Source organism: Terrapene carolina, unplaced genomic scaffold (assembly GCF_002925995.2).
Source record: "Terrapene carolina triunguis isolate 2854851 unplaced genomic scaffold, T_m_triunguis-2.0 Scaffold69, whole genome shotgun sequence".
Classification (NCBI taxonomy): Eukaryota; Metazoa; Chordata; order Testudines; family Emydidae; genus Terrapene; species Terrapene triunguis.
Window position 1 is genome coordinate 38,566,637 of NW_020664420.1, and position 16,970 is coordinate 38,583,606.

Genomic DNA, 16,970 nt, shown 5'->3' on the forward strand with positions numbered 1-16,970 from the left:
TCAGTTTTGTTAAAATAAATCCTTGAGCATGCTAGTGTTAGTTAAAATATCCAGGAATTGGTTTGGGACTGGAACCCATGACATTATATAACACTAATAAAAAAATGTGATCGTAGGTGCAGTATCATCCTATAAGGATAGAATTTCAATACATGTAGTAGATCCATTATACAAAGACACATCTGGGCTGAGGAAACTCCAAAGGATTGTTCTGTAATGCTTATATTTGGGAAATCCATAAAGGGTCCAATCCCACATTCCTTGCACACCCAAAATTCTCACAGATGTCAGAAGGAGTTTTGGGTGCTCAAAGAATGCACGGTTGGAGTCATGTATAGAAATCTTAGTTGCACTGTGGAGTCAATCACACACATCAGAGGAAGTTTACATGTTTATTATTAGTTCAAAGTAACTGAAGTTCCAAAGTATTAAAAAAAATTAAACAGTTATGTCCTGTCTTATATTACGATTTCCATGAAGTGATAAAATATGGATTAGTCTATTTGATTAATCCAGGGAATTATAAGGTAACATACAAAAATGCTAAATATTTACAGATTTTACTTAAGTCTCTAAAACTACACTGTTAGAAAAGCATGCAGCTTCATAAAATACAGTTGAATTGGTGTTATTTAAGGAAATGTCTAGTTTCATGTGTATTTTACCCAAAGACAGACTGAAAGGAAGAAAACAGAATTCCCATGATGACAAGAAATTTCCAAAATACATTTCCTTCCCTTTCAGCATGTACTTCTTCACCTACTGAAGCTGACTAAACAGACTCTTCTGAACTTCTGAAAATAAACCAGTGTCAAACAAAATATTAGGATACTGAAACAAATGTCCAAGTAACACATGGGAAAATGAAGAAGCAATCCCCATCAAGCATGGAAACAGGAAGAGCATATATTTGTTCTGAGTGTGTCAGCTTCCACAAGCTGCTTCCTGTGATTTCATAGTGGTGGTGGTGTTTTTGTCCTCCCCCTCCTTACACATATTTAGTAACCTGAACATTATACCACAAGCCATAAAGCTTTAAACTTGTGCTATGTGGCAAAAGCATGCATTTAGTACTCAACCCAAATGAAAAGGAATCTGAGCGTACCATATAATCCATTAAAAATATAGGGTAATTGAACAAATAGGTTATTATAATTGCTCCCAGGCCCTCACACACTTATTCTAGGTGTGTAAAATCTTTTAAGACTCAACAATCAGGAGAGGACTAGCACTCAATATTTGCAGCAAACAAGTTTAACTTCATCACAAAAAGAAAAAAAAAAGGTAAAATAATTTATGTTTGGGCAGGAGTTTGCCATTTTTACAGTACCTGCTGGAAGGTTACATTTCTTCTCTCTCTTTTGTAATGGACAGGGGACTTTATTCACTCTGAATATGGCAAGCTAATGCTGTTTCTTGACAATCTGCTGTTACAAAATTTACATGAACCTCATTGTCACTGTATTGGAAAAGAGAAATCAAATTAAATCCTATTATCTATACAGTTCATTTTCAGAACAGATGTCCTGTTACTATGTGCTTATAGCACAAAAGTAACACTTTAGAGTAAAATGATTCTATACATGCTGGATGAGGCTGGCTCTGGAGCTAAACATTTATAACATACTTAAAATGAACTATTTTAAAACTGCTCAGACTTGCTCTCATGTGGGACAGAGGACAAACTTCTAAGTGATGAGGCCTACTTGCATACATGAAAAATGCATTTGTAAGTTGCAAAACAGTGGGTGCAAAGTGGTATAAAAAGAGTACAAATGCATGGTAATGCACACAGACAGAGCAATAGCATGTGAAAATGCTGATTTTGAAGTGTCAATTTTTGTGGATGCATATTAACATTGACTTTGGGGGAAATTTTGCTCTAATGGTAGCATGGTCTAAACCAGGGACCCTACAAGAGTTTTTTCCAATGGCAAGTTCAGTGATAGCATGTGAGAACTATGAGACAAAAGGTAGTCCTAGTTGCTGTGAATTCTTTTATCAGACAAGCTCGGCTGTCAAAACTGGCTTTTGTTTGTTAAAATCCTCTTCATAAACTTCTATGTAAAACTTGGAGAAATGCAGAATCCACACTTTGAGGTCCCCAAAAATGCAGAATGATGCTCAAAAATTTAACTGTATAGCTAAACCTACAAATAATGACATTGAAAAAACAGCTTGGCTGGTAAACCATTTTCATTTCATTCACAAGATAATGGAGAGATGATTTGATACATTTCACTTATAAGTATAGAAACAATTTTTTTGGGTTTAAAATGCTAAAACAGGAAATATTTCACAGAATTTTACAATAGACTGAACTGCAAATCTTAAAAGGGTTTGCTTGGATTTATCTGAAAATAATATCCAACAGCTTTTATAAAAGTTCTTTATATTGCTTCCTCCCGCTTCACCTATATACATATAACTACACAGATTCCTGTGCTGTATTTAGAATTATGTATTACTGTAATGAATCTACCCTACTATATGTCTCAATTAAAATCTGCCCCAAATTGTGCAATTCTTGGATATAATAGGGTATTTTTACTGAAGCTGTATAAAAATCTTCAAAGAGTGTATGATGTACATTTATCCAAAAACATTATGTTAGCAACTTCCTGTAGACACTGTTACTCAGATTACTGGAGCAGGTATCCCTTCTACTAGTCCTAGCCATTAACTGACCACTGCTGCTACTACTGGTAGGTTCAGGACTCTCTTTACAGCACAAGAGATTGCCAACCTGTCTCTGACACTCAGAGGAAGCATAATAATAAATCAAAGGATCAATGCAGCAGCTTACACTGCTGATACAAGCACAGAGGAGATAGGCAAAATAGATGTATTCTAACTGGTGGTTGTAAGGAAAAGATATGTAATGAATTAATAAAAGGACATTTGTTGGTCCAAAACAAATAATAAAAATAGAGAAAACAGCTGCAGACAAGAGTAAAGCACGTGTCTTCTTACTTTGTTTTGCAACAATATTAGAAGAGATAAGACATCGGATGATACACACATAACAGACAGCAGAAATTATTAATGGCACAAAAAAGAAAATGGAAGAGAAAATGGAGAAGAAATTACGGTAATATATCTTAAGTTCAGATTCTTTTAGCACATCATGGCAGGTTGTAATGTTTAACTCAGATATTTTCATAGTTTGCTCTGTGATGAGAATGGGTATAACACCAACTATGGCTATAAGCCATATGGTAAAGCAGATCAACGAGGCACGCATTAATGTACGCCATGAGAGAGATTGCATAGGATACACCACGGCTAAGAAACGATCAATGCTTATAACAGTCATCAGCAGTATCGAACAGTACATATTACAGTAGAAGGCAGCGGTGATGAGCCGGCACATTTCAGGTCCAAACACCCAGTTGTTTCCAGAAAAATGGTATGCGATCTTAAAAGGAAGGACACTTACAAACAATACATCCGCAGAGGCCAGATTCAGCATGTATACTATAGCTGGCTTTTTAATTTTCATTTTTATCAGGAACACAAGTATTGCTGTGATGTTCAGAGGGAGACTCAGCATAACCACTAAAGTGTAAACTGAAGGAACAAAACGAGTCAACCATTGACTAGTCAGGTATCTTTTAGCATCATGAGAGATGAATCTTGTTTGTGCTTTAGTTTGATTGGCTTTAGTTAGACTGCTTAATCCTGATCCAACTTCTGAATCACTTTCAGTATCACTGTCGATGTCTTGAAGAGGTATAGGTTCATAGGCGTCATCTTTGTGATAAGATGCAAAGGTTCTTATCCGGTGCGTGCCATTCCAGGAAGTGGTGTCTGAGAAATAAAGAACATGAAGATTAGTAGGCAAGATATTTGCATACTATTTGCAAGCTAGAAAACTATTTACCAAGAGGAAGGATGGCGTTGTGGTTACATCATTGCACTGGGACTCAGGAGATCCATTTTCAATTCCTGGTGCTGCTAGAGATTGCCTACATGACATTTGACAAGTAGCTTAATCTTTCTTTGCCTCAGTTACCCATCTGTAAGATTTGGATACTTCCTCTCTCTCCTCCCTTTAGCTGTTCTCTGTTTATATTGTAAGCTCTTTAGGGCAAGGGACTGAAGTGTGCAGGTGAAGCCATGATCAATGAGACCCTGATCTTGGTTGGGGCCTCTAGGTGCCATGGTAACACAATTAATAAATCCTGTTACCCTTTGACTAGCTTTGCTAGAATCTTCCTACAGTTGTGTCAGAGGGGTCTAGTGTTTCCTTGATACTCATGCATAAAACTCCCAATAGTAGCAATAGTAATGACATGCACATAGCCAGAAGGGAGTATTTACCACTGAAATATTAAGTTTAAATAGGGTCCTGCCACCAAAACAGTTACAAAATTTCAAACGATCAGGATACTTTTGCCTTCTCTGGAAGAATCTCATTCACCTCCATATAGGTCTCCCCTCCCTTTGTCACTTACATGGGACAAAGGCTTGGTCTACACTTACCCCCCAAGTCGAAGTAAGGTACGCAAATTCAGCTACATGAATAACGTAGCTGAATTCGACATACCTTACTTCGAACTTACCGCGGTTCAGACGCGGTCCACACGCGGCAGGCAGGCTCCCCGTCGACTCCGCGGTACTCCTCTCGTTGAGCTGGAGTACCGCAGTCGACGGGGATCACTTCCTGGTTCGATTTATCGCGTCCAGACCAGACGCGATAAATCGAACTCGGAACTTCGATCCCCAGCCGCCGAACTAGCGCGGCAGTGTAGACCAGCCCAAAGAGTCATGCCTTGCATAGTCCCATCCCAACGGAGTGACTTTTACCCTTGTTTTCATCATAAGATCAACAAATTCAATTTAAATAATTTTACAATTGAATTTGTTATCAGAAGGGAACGGCTCTGGGCCTACACAGACTTTTTGTGCATTTGGGAGGATCCTGTGGCACTTTTGAAACATAATGGAGGCATTCTGCAGCATGGTTCAGTGACTCTGACAGGGAATTAGGAGATGGTTCTTTGGCAGAATGGGATAGATTTGTAACAAATTATTAATTCCATTTTGTATTGTGTTGAACACGTCTAAGGGCTGGTCTACAGGGGGAAATGGGCCAAAACTGCTACTGTACAATGGCCCCCATGCTAAGAGTGCCTTTTTCTGATTTAGCTTAATCCTCTTGGAATAAGGCCATGTCTACACTGCAGGTGCTACTGTGGCACAGCTATAGCACTGCAGCTGTGCCGCTGTAGCAATGTAGTGTATATGCTTCCTACACTGATGGAAGGGGTTTTTCTGTCGTTGTAGGTAATCCACCTCTCTAAGCAGTGGTAGCTAGGTCAATTGAAGCATTCTTCCATTGACTTAGCTGCATCTACATTGGGGATTAAATTGGCATAGCTACGGTGCTCATGGGATGTGAATTTTTCATACCCTTAAGCCCCATAGTTATGTTGATCTAACTTAAGTATAGACCTGGCCTAAGAGTGTCCACACAGGGAGCTATTCTGCAATAGCTATTCCAGTCAATTTTCCCTGTAGACAAGCCCTAAATTTTGCATGACTCAGCTACTGCCCCACCTCCAAGGAATAATGGCTATCTATGCAGGTGGTACCAGCAGGACTGGGAGAGTGGGCTGAAGTGTCCCTGGAGAACACATGGCAAGCAGACATGCCTCTTTAAAAGTGGGGTGAATGTAAACAGGACGTGCAGGAGAGAGGACCAATAGATTCTGCTCAGCCTGACATGCTGAAAACTTTAGACTCACAGAAGGTTGAGATCAGAGTTGGGGATGGTACATCTCAGGACTTTTATTGTTTTAAAATATCAGTATCTTGTGAATGCTTTCAGAAGTATAGTGTCTGTGGCTAAAAAATTCCTTTGCAAAGCCTGTGTTCCTTGTTTTCCTGCCATGTTGTCCCCGAAGGGATTAAAAACTAGAAGCCCAGATAACCCACAGCCTCAGTGGGTTCTGGGAAGGCTGTGTAAGCAACTAGGGTGGGGGGTCAGGAGGATTGAAGCAAAGGTATTGGAGTAAAGGCAGAACCATAGATTCCAATAGCACTTCTGTGCAACAACTTTTAATCTTTTCACTTTATTTTTAAAGCTTAGTCAGGGTGGCTGGATGGCCTTGAAAAATAACTGCTCTAAGTTCACAAATTCCAATCAGCACAGGCCAGTAAGTTTTAACTATCTGACAACTGTTCCGAGGGCCATGTCAAACATACAGGTGATTTCAGTCCTGTACTTAACCTCTGTCACAAATGACACCCCTGGGTACTGGTCGCAATAGACAGGACAAGGATTATATTTGCATGGGAAAGAAATTAACTTCTCATCCCTAGAGACTGTTCTTCCAGGTCAGGGTTGAGGGACGTATTGTGAAAGAGTGTGAAGACACTTCTGGTGTCTGTACTGCACACCTGCTCTGTAGATAGAGGACTTCAACTCCACTATTATCAGTACAACAATTCTTTCTTTCCTGTTTCACAAACAGAGCATGCTGGCCAGTTAAACTGGATTTACAGTTGCTTTGCATCACCAGAGCAGCACAAAGCAGAGTATTGGTTAATCTGGCCTTAAACCCCACCTCACTGTCCTCCACACCTCCCTCAACACCAGCAAACAGCAACATGTAGAGCCCAGGGAAGGAGAGCTATGGCTGTGTGTGAGGGGAGTGGGAATGTGGGGAGAAGGAATGTGTGGGAGCTTGATGGAGGGAAGAGACTCATAGACTTTAAGGTCAGAAGAGACCATTATGATCATCTCGTCTGACTTCCTGCACAACACAGGCCACAGAATCTCACCCACCCACTCCTGTAACAAACCCCTAACGTATACCTGAGTTATTGAAGTCCTCAAATCGTGGTTTAAAGACCTCAAGGTGCAGAGAATCCTCCTGCAAGTGACCCGTGCCCCACGCTGCAGAGGAAGGCGAAAAACCTCCAGGGCCTCTGCCAATCTGCCCTGGAGGAAAATTCCTTCCTGACCCCAAATATGGCAATCAGTTAAACCCTGAGCATGTGGGCAAGACTCACCAGCCAGCACCCACGAAAGAATTCTCTGTAGTAACTCAGATCCCACCCCCATCTAACATCCCATCACAGACCATTGGGCATATTTACCTGCTAATAATCAAAGATCAATTAATTGCCAAAATTAGGCTATCCCATCATACCATCCCCTCCAGCCTGACAGTTCACCTTTCAGTATGACCCGTTGTAGTCTCCCCTTTAACCAGTTCCTTATTCACCTTTCAATTTTCATATTGATCCCCATCTTTTCCAATTTAGCTAATAATTCCCCATGTGGAACCGTATCAAATGCCTTACTGAAATCGAGGTAAATTAGATCCACCGCGTTTCCTTTGTCTAAAAAAATCTGTTACCCTCTCAAAGAAGGAGATCAGGTTGGTTTGGCACAATCTACCTTTTGTAAAACCATGTTGTATTTTGTCCCAATTACCATTGACCTCAACGTTCTTAACTACTTTCTCCTTCAAAAATTTTTCTAAGACCCTGCATACTACAGATGTCAAACTAACAGGCCTATAGTTACTCGGATCACTTTTTTTTCCTTTCTTAAAAATAGAAACTATGTTAGCAATTCTCCAGTCGTACGGTACAACCCCTGAGTTTACTGATTCATTAAAAATTCTTGCTAATGGGCTTGCACCTTCATGTGCCAGTTCCTTTAATATTTTTGGATGAAGATTATCTGGGCCCCCCGATTTAGTCCCATTAAGAGGGAAAAGAAGAGCTGGTTTTGGGGAAGGGGGCTGTGTTAGCCAGACCAGTGCTATGTGAAGTGGGAACCTGGGGTAGAGAACAAACTCAAGTCCTAATGTCTCTGCACCAAAGGGTTCCTCCTGTGGCTCCTGTCTCAGTCTGCAGTGCATAGAGAAGCCAAGAAAACAGTGCTATGGACAGTTTTTCGTCCATTGATGTCCAAGCTAGCATGTGGCTGGAGAACCTTTAACAAGCAGTGACATCTGGGGCTGGGTCATCTACCAATGAGAAGTCTTGACGTGAGTCCAATCTCTTTCACACTACTGATTCATTACAACCAATAGAACTGTAGCATGGAAATTACCAGTAGAGGATGGGTGATGATTGATTGAGTTACCTCTGATGTCATGATGTCTGTAGTTAAGAGTTGACCTGAACAGTTGACCTTGCCTATAATTTATATAACCATTACAATTAAATACAATTGTTAATAGTTTAATGTATGTAGCTTATGTACAAGATTTCAATACATTTTAAACTACATGGAAAGTTTTAAGAGTCTACAAAACAGATTGTATTGGCTGTATCATTCAGGACAAAAAAAGGTCAGACAGATCACTTTTCTTTAAGGATCCATTTTAAAATTAATTTTAACTCTAATTACTTGTTCATTCTCAGAAAATTAATTCTGTACTCAAAAAGAACTTTAATTTGGGGGAAACTACAATGTATTCTTCATACAAACAAAGAGGTTTAATCCCTTCTTTAAGTGCAAAACTCAACTCAACCTTATCAACAGAGCAGTGAATAGCACTTCCATAATGTATTTTACTGTGTTTAGTACAGAATTTCGACCTGTCTCTCAATCCTGAATTTAAATGACAGTTAGGGAATCTCTGCACTGAAGTCTGTTATAGGGAAGACACTTTGGTCTTGAGCGCACAGGTAATGAAATGTTGCTATCTTTACGGTATGACTAAAAGGCAGCAGAACTGTACAGAATGCTGCTTTACTGTGTGTGTGTGGGGGGGGGGGAGTCACTCTAAATTTAACCTCACTCATTAACCTGGGGGCAGTGATGCCAAATCCAAGTGAAAGTCAGAGGAGGTGGGGACAGGTATTCTTACTTGGTGGTGTGGACTCTGTTTAAAGTGTCCTAGAGACCAACTGACCCTCCCTTGAGCTGATCAGACTTAATTTAGAGTCCTTGTTTCTGCTCAGTGATTGCCAAAGCTGAAATCACTGATAAGTAGGTCCAGGAGTCTGAACTATAGGCCTGGTGAAAGACAGTGCAGAAGGTGCAGCAGCAGTGAGGCTCCCCGCTATCTAGGGAAATCATTGAGAACTGGGCTAAGTGATGGAACCTCAGAACATACCATTGTGGCTAGAGGTAGAGGTGGCAGCAGCAACAGCAGCATGCAGCAGCAGAGATAAACATGACAGCAGTGAACAGCAGCAGAGGCAGCAGCAAGCAGTGGGAGCAACAACAGCAGCAGAAGTATTGCTTGACGCCCCCTTTCATGGGTGGGAGGTGAACCCAATATGAATACACCCCTGAATTCTGGGACTTTGGATAACCAACTGTGAGTTGGTGCAGCAGAGGGAAAAGACTACCATCCAAGATACTGTGGGTGGGTGTTTACTTATGGTTTGGATGCTTTTGAATTATTGTTGCAGGATTTTTCCCAATTAGTGCTGAATTCCTCTCCATTGTAATAAAAGTTGTATTTTGTTATACACAGACTCAGTGCTTGTGAGTGGGGAAGTATTGCTTCTTCAAGGCACCAAGGGGTGTGTTTAGTTTTCCCAAATTTCTGGGGTGGGAGCTCTAGTCGGTTCTGTTTTGTAATGCTGAGAGGACCTCAGAGATATTGAACATTGCCTTTATTGCTGCTGACACCACCTAGCGAAAAGGTTACAGTGATCATTTGTTAAGCCCCGACAACGTGTGTGGTGCTGTACAAGATAAGAAGGAAAACTGGAAGTTCAGGGCAGAAAAAGTTTCATGTCTGCATTGATTTTAAAAGCAGCAGTGCTCAAGCAGAAAAGTGAGGACATTCAGAAGCTTTCTGAGGCTTGTGACAGCAAAAGGAAGGGGAGGATGAAAGCTCTTACATGACGTCAGAATAAAAAAAAAATGATTCTGATGAACCCTGACCTGAAGCATGAGGCCTTCGCAGGATCACCAGGAAACAAAGAACTCTGCATATACAGTGGGATATCAGACACAATGGGATATCACAGCAAAACTACGAGGAATACAGTAGTTGTACTGAAACCATTTGAAAACTACTTATAAATATCCAAAGCTATGCTACCGTTTCCTATCCTATCACATACTTGAGGCCAGGGGAGTCGGGGCCCCTCAGGGGGTCACCAGGTTATTAGATGGGGGTCATGAGCTGTCAGCCTCCACCCCCAAACCCTGCTTCGCCTCCAGCATTTATAATAGCGATAAATGAAAAACATTTTTTTTATATTTAAGGGGAAGAGGGGTTGCACTGAGAGGCTTGCTGTGTGAAACGGGTCACCAATACAAAAGTTTGAGAACCCCTGCCTTAGGCAATGAGTTTGAAAAATGGAAAGTGATATGATTTGTCTCTTAAAATTTATTTGATCGTATTTTATTTCATTATTCTTAATAACATAAATCATCTTTGAGAATTCAAATCTTTCAGTAGTTATAGTCATGGCATTATATCACTGAAATAATTATCCCCGCTTTCTCTAGGCTCTTATCCAATTCTTTGGAAGAGGTCACAATCCCTTGATTATCATGACGGTCTGTGATATTCTCTTTGCTAATATGACAAGACTGCTAGTCTAGAATAAAATGCCTGGGCAATGGAATTAGAAAAGTTTAGTGGCAGCTGAGAAAGAGCAGGATGAAACATTCCATCTTGCTCTAGCTGCTGTGCCGCTGAAACATTGGTTTATATTGTCATTCCTCGGCTTCTAATAAGGACTTTTGTAAGTAAATAAAGCTAAGTAGTATAAGTATGATATTTCTAGTTGCCAAAAGTTGCCTGTGATCTTGGCACAGGTTCTCAAACTGGGATCTGCTGAAGTGATGTACAGGGCTCAAATAAGTGTTCTCAAAATCCTTTTTATTTATTTAAAAAAAAAAAACACACATTGCACTGTATTCCATAAAGTGCAATATGATGGGTCTAGCAAACATTGCTGGCCCTCCCAATTAGTATATCAGCCTTTGTTTACACTAGAAATTTATTGGCAAAACTTTTGTTGTTCAGGGGTGTTAAGCCCCCCTCCTCCCAACAACAAAAGTTTTACCAATGAAAAGCGCCGGTGTGAATGGCACTTTGTCAGCAGAAGTACTCTCCTGCGGGGGTGGGATTTTTTGGCGGCAGGAGAGCTTTCTCCTGCCGACAAACAGCAGCTACACTGCACGGCTTTTAGCGGCCGTGTGACTAAAAGCTGCATAGTGTAGACATAGCCTCAGTATTTTATTTCATCTTGGGGGGGGGGGGGGGGGGGGGGGGAGAAGCAACAAAAATCAAAAACAAGCCACATCAAAGCAGCTCTTTACACATGGAGCAGTCTGCAACACAGAAATTGACTGTGACTGTGCTATCTTTGTGATTTTTCCTTTAAATCCATCTCCATGTCTGAAGTGCTACTATTTGAGTATGGCCATAGGAGAAGAAGAACAAGACAAGAAAAAGTAAAGACCATAAAAAGGAGACAAAAGTTGGAAGACTCAAAATCACTGTCATTATTGACACTCAGCATGGAAGCAAGATGACTTTCTACACCTAACACTAATGGTTTTCAAACCATCTTGAAAATGTACTACCCCAAACACAAGATCTATTCATTCACCCTATATTATGAAAAAAAAACTAATATTTTACTCATCCATCAAACACACTAAAAGCCTACTTGCCCTTGGCAAGTTGAATTTTCAAGACTCCATAACAAAGTTTTTAGAGGGAAGCAGATGAATATATCTAATAAGTATAAAACAATTTAATTTTTCTAAGTTTTTCATTTATTTATCTGATAAATAGTAAAAACTCTCATTTTTAAGCTTCTCTTACTAATTAAGATCCTTGCTTAAAATCATCTTTTGAACGAAAGTTTTCAGTTGAAAACATCTGAGAATTACCTTTTCAGCTATATCAAAGTTAAGTTCTTGAAATCTTTCCACCAATTCTCTGGACTGACTTCATTTAAGTATATTTATGCATTTTTTTCAAGTTAACTTCCCTTTTTATGAAAAGCATTGTATTTGCAGCACTGGAAATTGATCCAGTTCATCCACAGAACAAGTGCATCACAAGCACTACAAACTTCCTCACTTTGCCACACCAGTATACTTATAACCTGCTCAGAACAGATCCTTCTCCAAAGATGGAAGGGTAATTCAGTCTCCAGTCTCCAAGATTAATTTATTGGCCTGACTGCCAGAATCTGAAGAAGAGCTCTGTGGAGCTCAAAAGCATGTCTATCACCAACAGAAGTTGGCCCTGTAAAAGATACTACCTCACTCACTTTGTGACTTTAAGAACAAATCTGTAAGCTATTTATATAGTGCCATAAATGTGCATGACACTTTATAGACAAAGACAAACTCCATACCCTAATGAATTCACAATCTATGCTAGCTGTAATAATGTTTTTCTGATGTGGAAACCTGAACACTGTGGCAGATAACTACCTCATTTTACACAGGTGACTGAACAATCATCAGCTCCTCAAGAGTGACTTTTGATTACTACTGCCCACAGCTGCATTCATACCTGTGGCCTCTTGGTGAAAGGCTCTATGCCCTTTTACCAGCCCCCACGGTTTTATTGCATTGATTAACATATTCAATATGTACATAAGTAATTCTTTGGCCATTTAGTAGTATACACAAACAAAATAAGAAAGTTCAAAGGTCTGGGTGAAATATAGTTCTTTATGACACAAAAGCAACTCTTTTTCTTCTAACAGGAAACCGCATGCCTTCTGAGAAATGGTAACCGATTATTGATTTTGTTTAGTGGGACAAAAAGGCTAAAGTTTTTCCATGTAACTGGATAACTATCTTTTTCATTCTGTAAACTGTAGCATTATAATTCTCTTTATAAGACACAATAAATAAGAATTATACATTCTTCTACTCCATGAATGCCTTTTAACAGTCAAACGGTTGCAATTGCAAGAACATAATTTACACCTTTTTTGGAGGGAGTTACAGGGACACACGTATTGTTTCTGTATGTGAAAAGCAACATTCAACAATATATTTTTAGACTGGCATTACTTGGCATAGATTTTAACTAAAATTAATAATAATAATCTAAAGCTCCTACACTGGAAAGTTAGTCATAAAAATATAACAAGCACCTTTCAGGGAAAATGTAATTTTAAAAATGTCATACAGTAAATATCTTGTTGTATAGCTTCCGTTTATCACATACTCATGAAGCACTAGTTGAATCAAAGTCTAATTAATTTTGTTCACAGCATAGCTCTGACATTGTCAGAATCCGACAATGGTTTAGACCCATGTAATTTAAAATATATTATTTTAAAACAATTTTCTGTTACTGTTGAAACATGTCTGATGTATGTTAAACTTATAACATCAATAAAAATATGCTTTAAAAATAGCATTCATTCCTATCGCCATCATACAGTGATGACAGAAATATACAGAAAACTGCTAATGCATATCATCCTAAAAACTAACTAACTCTACCCTAATCTTATCCTAAAACAGTAAATTTAACTTAAATTGTATTAACTAAATGTTTAAACCTCAAGGTAAAATGAGATCTAAATCCATAATAAAAGCTTTTCAAACACACAAAACATACACACATGCACACCTCCACATATCAAATTTTCATCGATGACAAGAATTGGTTAAGTACTCCTATTGCCATACACCTCTACCCCGATATAACGCTGTCCTCGGGAGCCAAAACATCTTATATCGAACTTGCTTTGATCCGCCGGAGTGCGCAGCCCTGCGCCCCTGGAGCACTGTTTTACCGCGTTATATCCGAAGTCGTGTTATATCGGGGTAGAGGTGTATTTGCAACTGACAATTTGATGCAGTGTCATCCACATACAGGTATAGTATCAATGGAAAAACTTTTGCTACTAGCAATGGTCATTTATTTTCTGTCAATATATTATTTATTTTCTGTCAATGAAAACTGGGTTTTTTTTTTATTTAAAGGTTCTGTTATAGTGTTTGCAACTCAGATAGGGTAGCACTGATGCAGGAGAACTAGAAAGTGGAACTGATTAGTTTGTCTTTATTGGCCAAGCTGAATAGAGAGTCAAAAGTAAACAGCACACATGTTTTTAATTTAAAGAAATTAAATTTGTGCCAACACCATTTTATGGAATATGCCTTTCCATCTGTAGATCTGAAAACCCTTTAACAAGGTAGTTAAGCAATATTATTCCCATTTTATAGACTAATAGAAGTGTAGGACTGGAAGGACCCCAATAGGTCATCTAGTCCAGACCCCTGCACTCAGGGCAGGGCTAAGTAATAACTGGACCATTCCTGACAGGTGTTTAGAACATAAGAACGGCCATACTGGGTCAGACCAAAGGTCCATCTAGACCAGTATCCTGTCTTCTGACAGTGGCCAATGCCAGGTGCTTCAGAGGGAATGAACAAAACAGGTAATCATCAAGTGATCCATCTCCTGTTGCCTATTCCCATCTTCTAGCAAAACCGAGGCTAGGGTTTTGTCTAACCTGTTCTTAAAAGACTGCCCAGTGATGGAAATTCCACAGCCTCCCTAAGCAATTTGTTCCAGTGCTTAACTACCCCGATTGTTAGGAAATTTTTCCTAATGTCCAACCTAAACCTCCCTTGCTGCAATTTAAGCCCATTTCTTCTTGTCCTATCTTCAGAGGTTAAGGAGAGCAATTTTCCACCCTCTTCTTTATAACAACCTTTTATGTACTTGAAAGCTGTTATGTTCCTCCCCAGTCTTCTCTTCTCCAGACTAAACAAATCCAGTTTTTTTCAATCTTTCTACATGGGTCATGTTTACTAGATCTTCAATAATTTTTGCTGCTTTCCCCTGTCCACATCTTTCCTGAAATGTGGTGCCCAGAACTGGACACAATACTTCCAGTTGAGGCCTTATCCGCACAGATTAGAGTGGAAGAATTACTTCTCACATTTTGCTTATAACATTCCTGCTGATACAGCCCAGAATGAAGTTTGCTTTTTCGCCCCCCAACAGCCTTACACTGTTGACTCATATTTAGCTTGTGATCCCCTATAACCCCCAGATCCCTTTTCCCAGTACTCCTTCCTAGGCAGTCATTTCCCATTTTGTATGTGTGAAGCTGATTGTTCCTTTCTAAGTGGAGTACTTTGCATGTGTCCTTATTGAATTTCATCCTATTTACTTCAGACCAGTTCTCCAGATCATTTTGAATTTTAATCCTATTCTTTTCTTCCTTAGAGAAACTGAAGTTCAGGGAAATTAAAAGACTTAAGTTACACAAGTAGTCAGTAATAGAGCCAGGAACAATATTCAGGTCTACTGACTCCCCAGTCCACTGTTAAGGAGATATTGTCTGCAGCGGTTTTGCAGCCTTGTGTTTCTCCAGGACATTAGGGAGACAAGGTGAGTTACTGGGCCAACCTCTGTTGGTAACTTTCCCACACCCGAAGAAGAGCTCTGTGTAGCTCCAAACTTCTCTCTCGCCAACAGCAGTGGGTCTCGTAAAAGATATCAACTCCCCCACGTTGTCTCTCCAAAGTGGTGGGGTAACACAGCTAAGCACAGTCTAACCTCATTGTCCCTTAAATAAGCAAACCCTCCTGATGTCTCTGGGGAGAGGCGGGGATTAATTCTAGTCATTATCAGATCGGCTGGTCCCGGAGGCGCTAGGAGCGATGTTAGGAGAAATAGGGGGGAAGCCAGGAAAGGAAGCCATGGTTCTGAGTAGCTGTGTCGGATGCACGAGCGGGCAGAGCTCCCTTGGCTGCAGGAGCTCAGGGAAATCCTGCCCAGTTCCTATCACTGCAGCCCCAGCAAATCCCGCTCCTTACTGCCCGTGCGTTGGTTACTACAGGGGAGCCCCTGCAGCCCTCGGGTCAGGCCCTCCGCCCCCATCATCGGGGGTTAGCGCCGCGCTCCTAGCCCCGCGGGCTTGCTCACAGCTGGGGGCCCGACCCCCGGCTCAGAGTCCCGGGGAGGGGCCCCGGACCGCCCCGGATCGGAAGGCGAGGGATGCGCGGAGCGGGACTCACCGTTCGCCGGCGCGGAGAAGGCGAGCAGGGGGCCGAGCAGGGCGAGCCCGCCGAGTAGCAGTAGCAGCAGCTGCCTCCCCATGGCTGCCTCGTCCGCCGGGCCCGGGGCTCTGCAAGCTGCCGCGCCGCCGTCCGCCCGTTTCTCCCTGGGCGCAGTAGGAAACAGAGTGCGGCGGGGAGGGGTTATAAGCGGCCCCGCAGGCGGGGGAAGGCAGAGCGGCTGCGGGGGAGGCGGTGGCGGTCGCTCCCTCTGTCACAGCCGCATACGGCAGAGCCCCGCTCCCCTCAGTCCCCCTGGCGGGACGTGAGCGTAACAGGCTTCACGGCTGCCCTGCTCTGGCGTCCTGGGGAAGCCCTTGACACTGCCCCGCCGGTCAACCTCCTCTGCCTGGGGCCCGGGGAAGCGCCAGCTGTGTGTCCTCACCCTGCTCCCTGGAGTCCCCCAGTGCGGGAAAGGAAACAGCGGAAGCAGGATATAAACTCCGCTCAGGGAAGGGAATTTTCTGGCCCTCCCAGACCAGGCCAGAGTTGAGCTCTTCTGTCCCCACAAGCACCCAACATAAACCAAAACGAACTGTCCTGATGCTCAGGGGAGCTCTGGGGTACTTGGCTGGCAATGGTGGTGACATACCCCTGACTAGGGAGATTTCATGTTATTGCCACAGGTGTAAAACCCTGAACCTTCTCACTTACCTCTCTTGCACAGGTCCTCTGGTGCAACCCACTCAATCACAGCTTGAACCTGGGCTTCGGATTTGATGTTAACAGTAAACCTAAGTCTCTGTCTAGAGCAGAGCATTAGATTACTATAACAGTGATAAGAGCTCTGCCAAGCAACTAGACTGTAGTCAAATCAAGGCCATAGGTTTAAGACCCATGGACTCCATCAAAAAAAAAACATGCTAAAGGACAGAAGCATTCTACCCACAGGACAAGGAATAGAGGTTCTAGTGAATCATATGCGAGCCTTGGTCAGTGATGCACTCGTCCCCAAATGTCCCTTCCTCATTGCTCA

At 41.5% G+C, this 16,970-nt stretch overlaps 1 protein-coding gene across 1 annotated transcript; it reads right to left on the bottom strand.

The window, feature by feature from the left end:
• Positions 1-379: 379 nt before the first annotated feature.
• On the bottom strand, positions 380-16,284 carry F2R (coagulation factor II thrombin receptor). The gene is made up of 2 exons (XM_024194112.2): positions 15,956-16,284; positions 380-3,810 (listed from the first exon to the last, which is right to left on the bottom strand). Exons 1-2 carry the CDS (start codon positions 16,035-16,037, stop codon positions 2,606-2,608), a joined length of 1,287 nt encoding a protein of 428 aa, XP_024049880.1. The 5' UTR covers positions 16,038-16,284; the 3' UTR covers positions 380-2,605.
• Positions 16,285-16,970: the final 686 nt, after the last annotated feature.

What these genes read in the sequence shown, in the direction of transcription:
- F2R (XM_024194112.2), bottom strand. Translation starts at nt 16,037, where the DNA reads ATGGGGAGGCAGCTGCTGCTACTGCTACTCGGCGGGCTCGCCCTGCTC. An exon ending in CTTCTCCGCGCCGGCGAACG is followed by an intron (nt 3,811 to 15,955) that starts GTGAGTCCCGCT and finishes TTTATTTCTCAG; the next exon opens with ACACCACTTCCTGGAATGGC.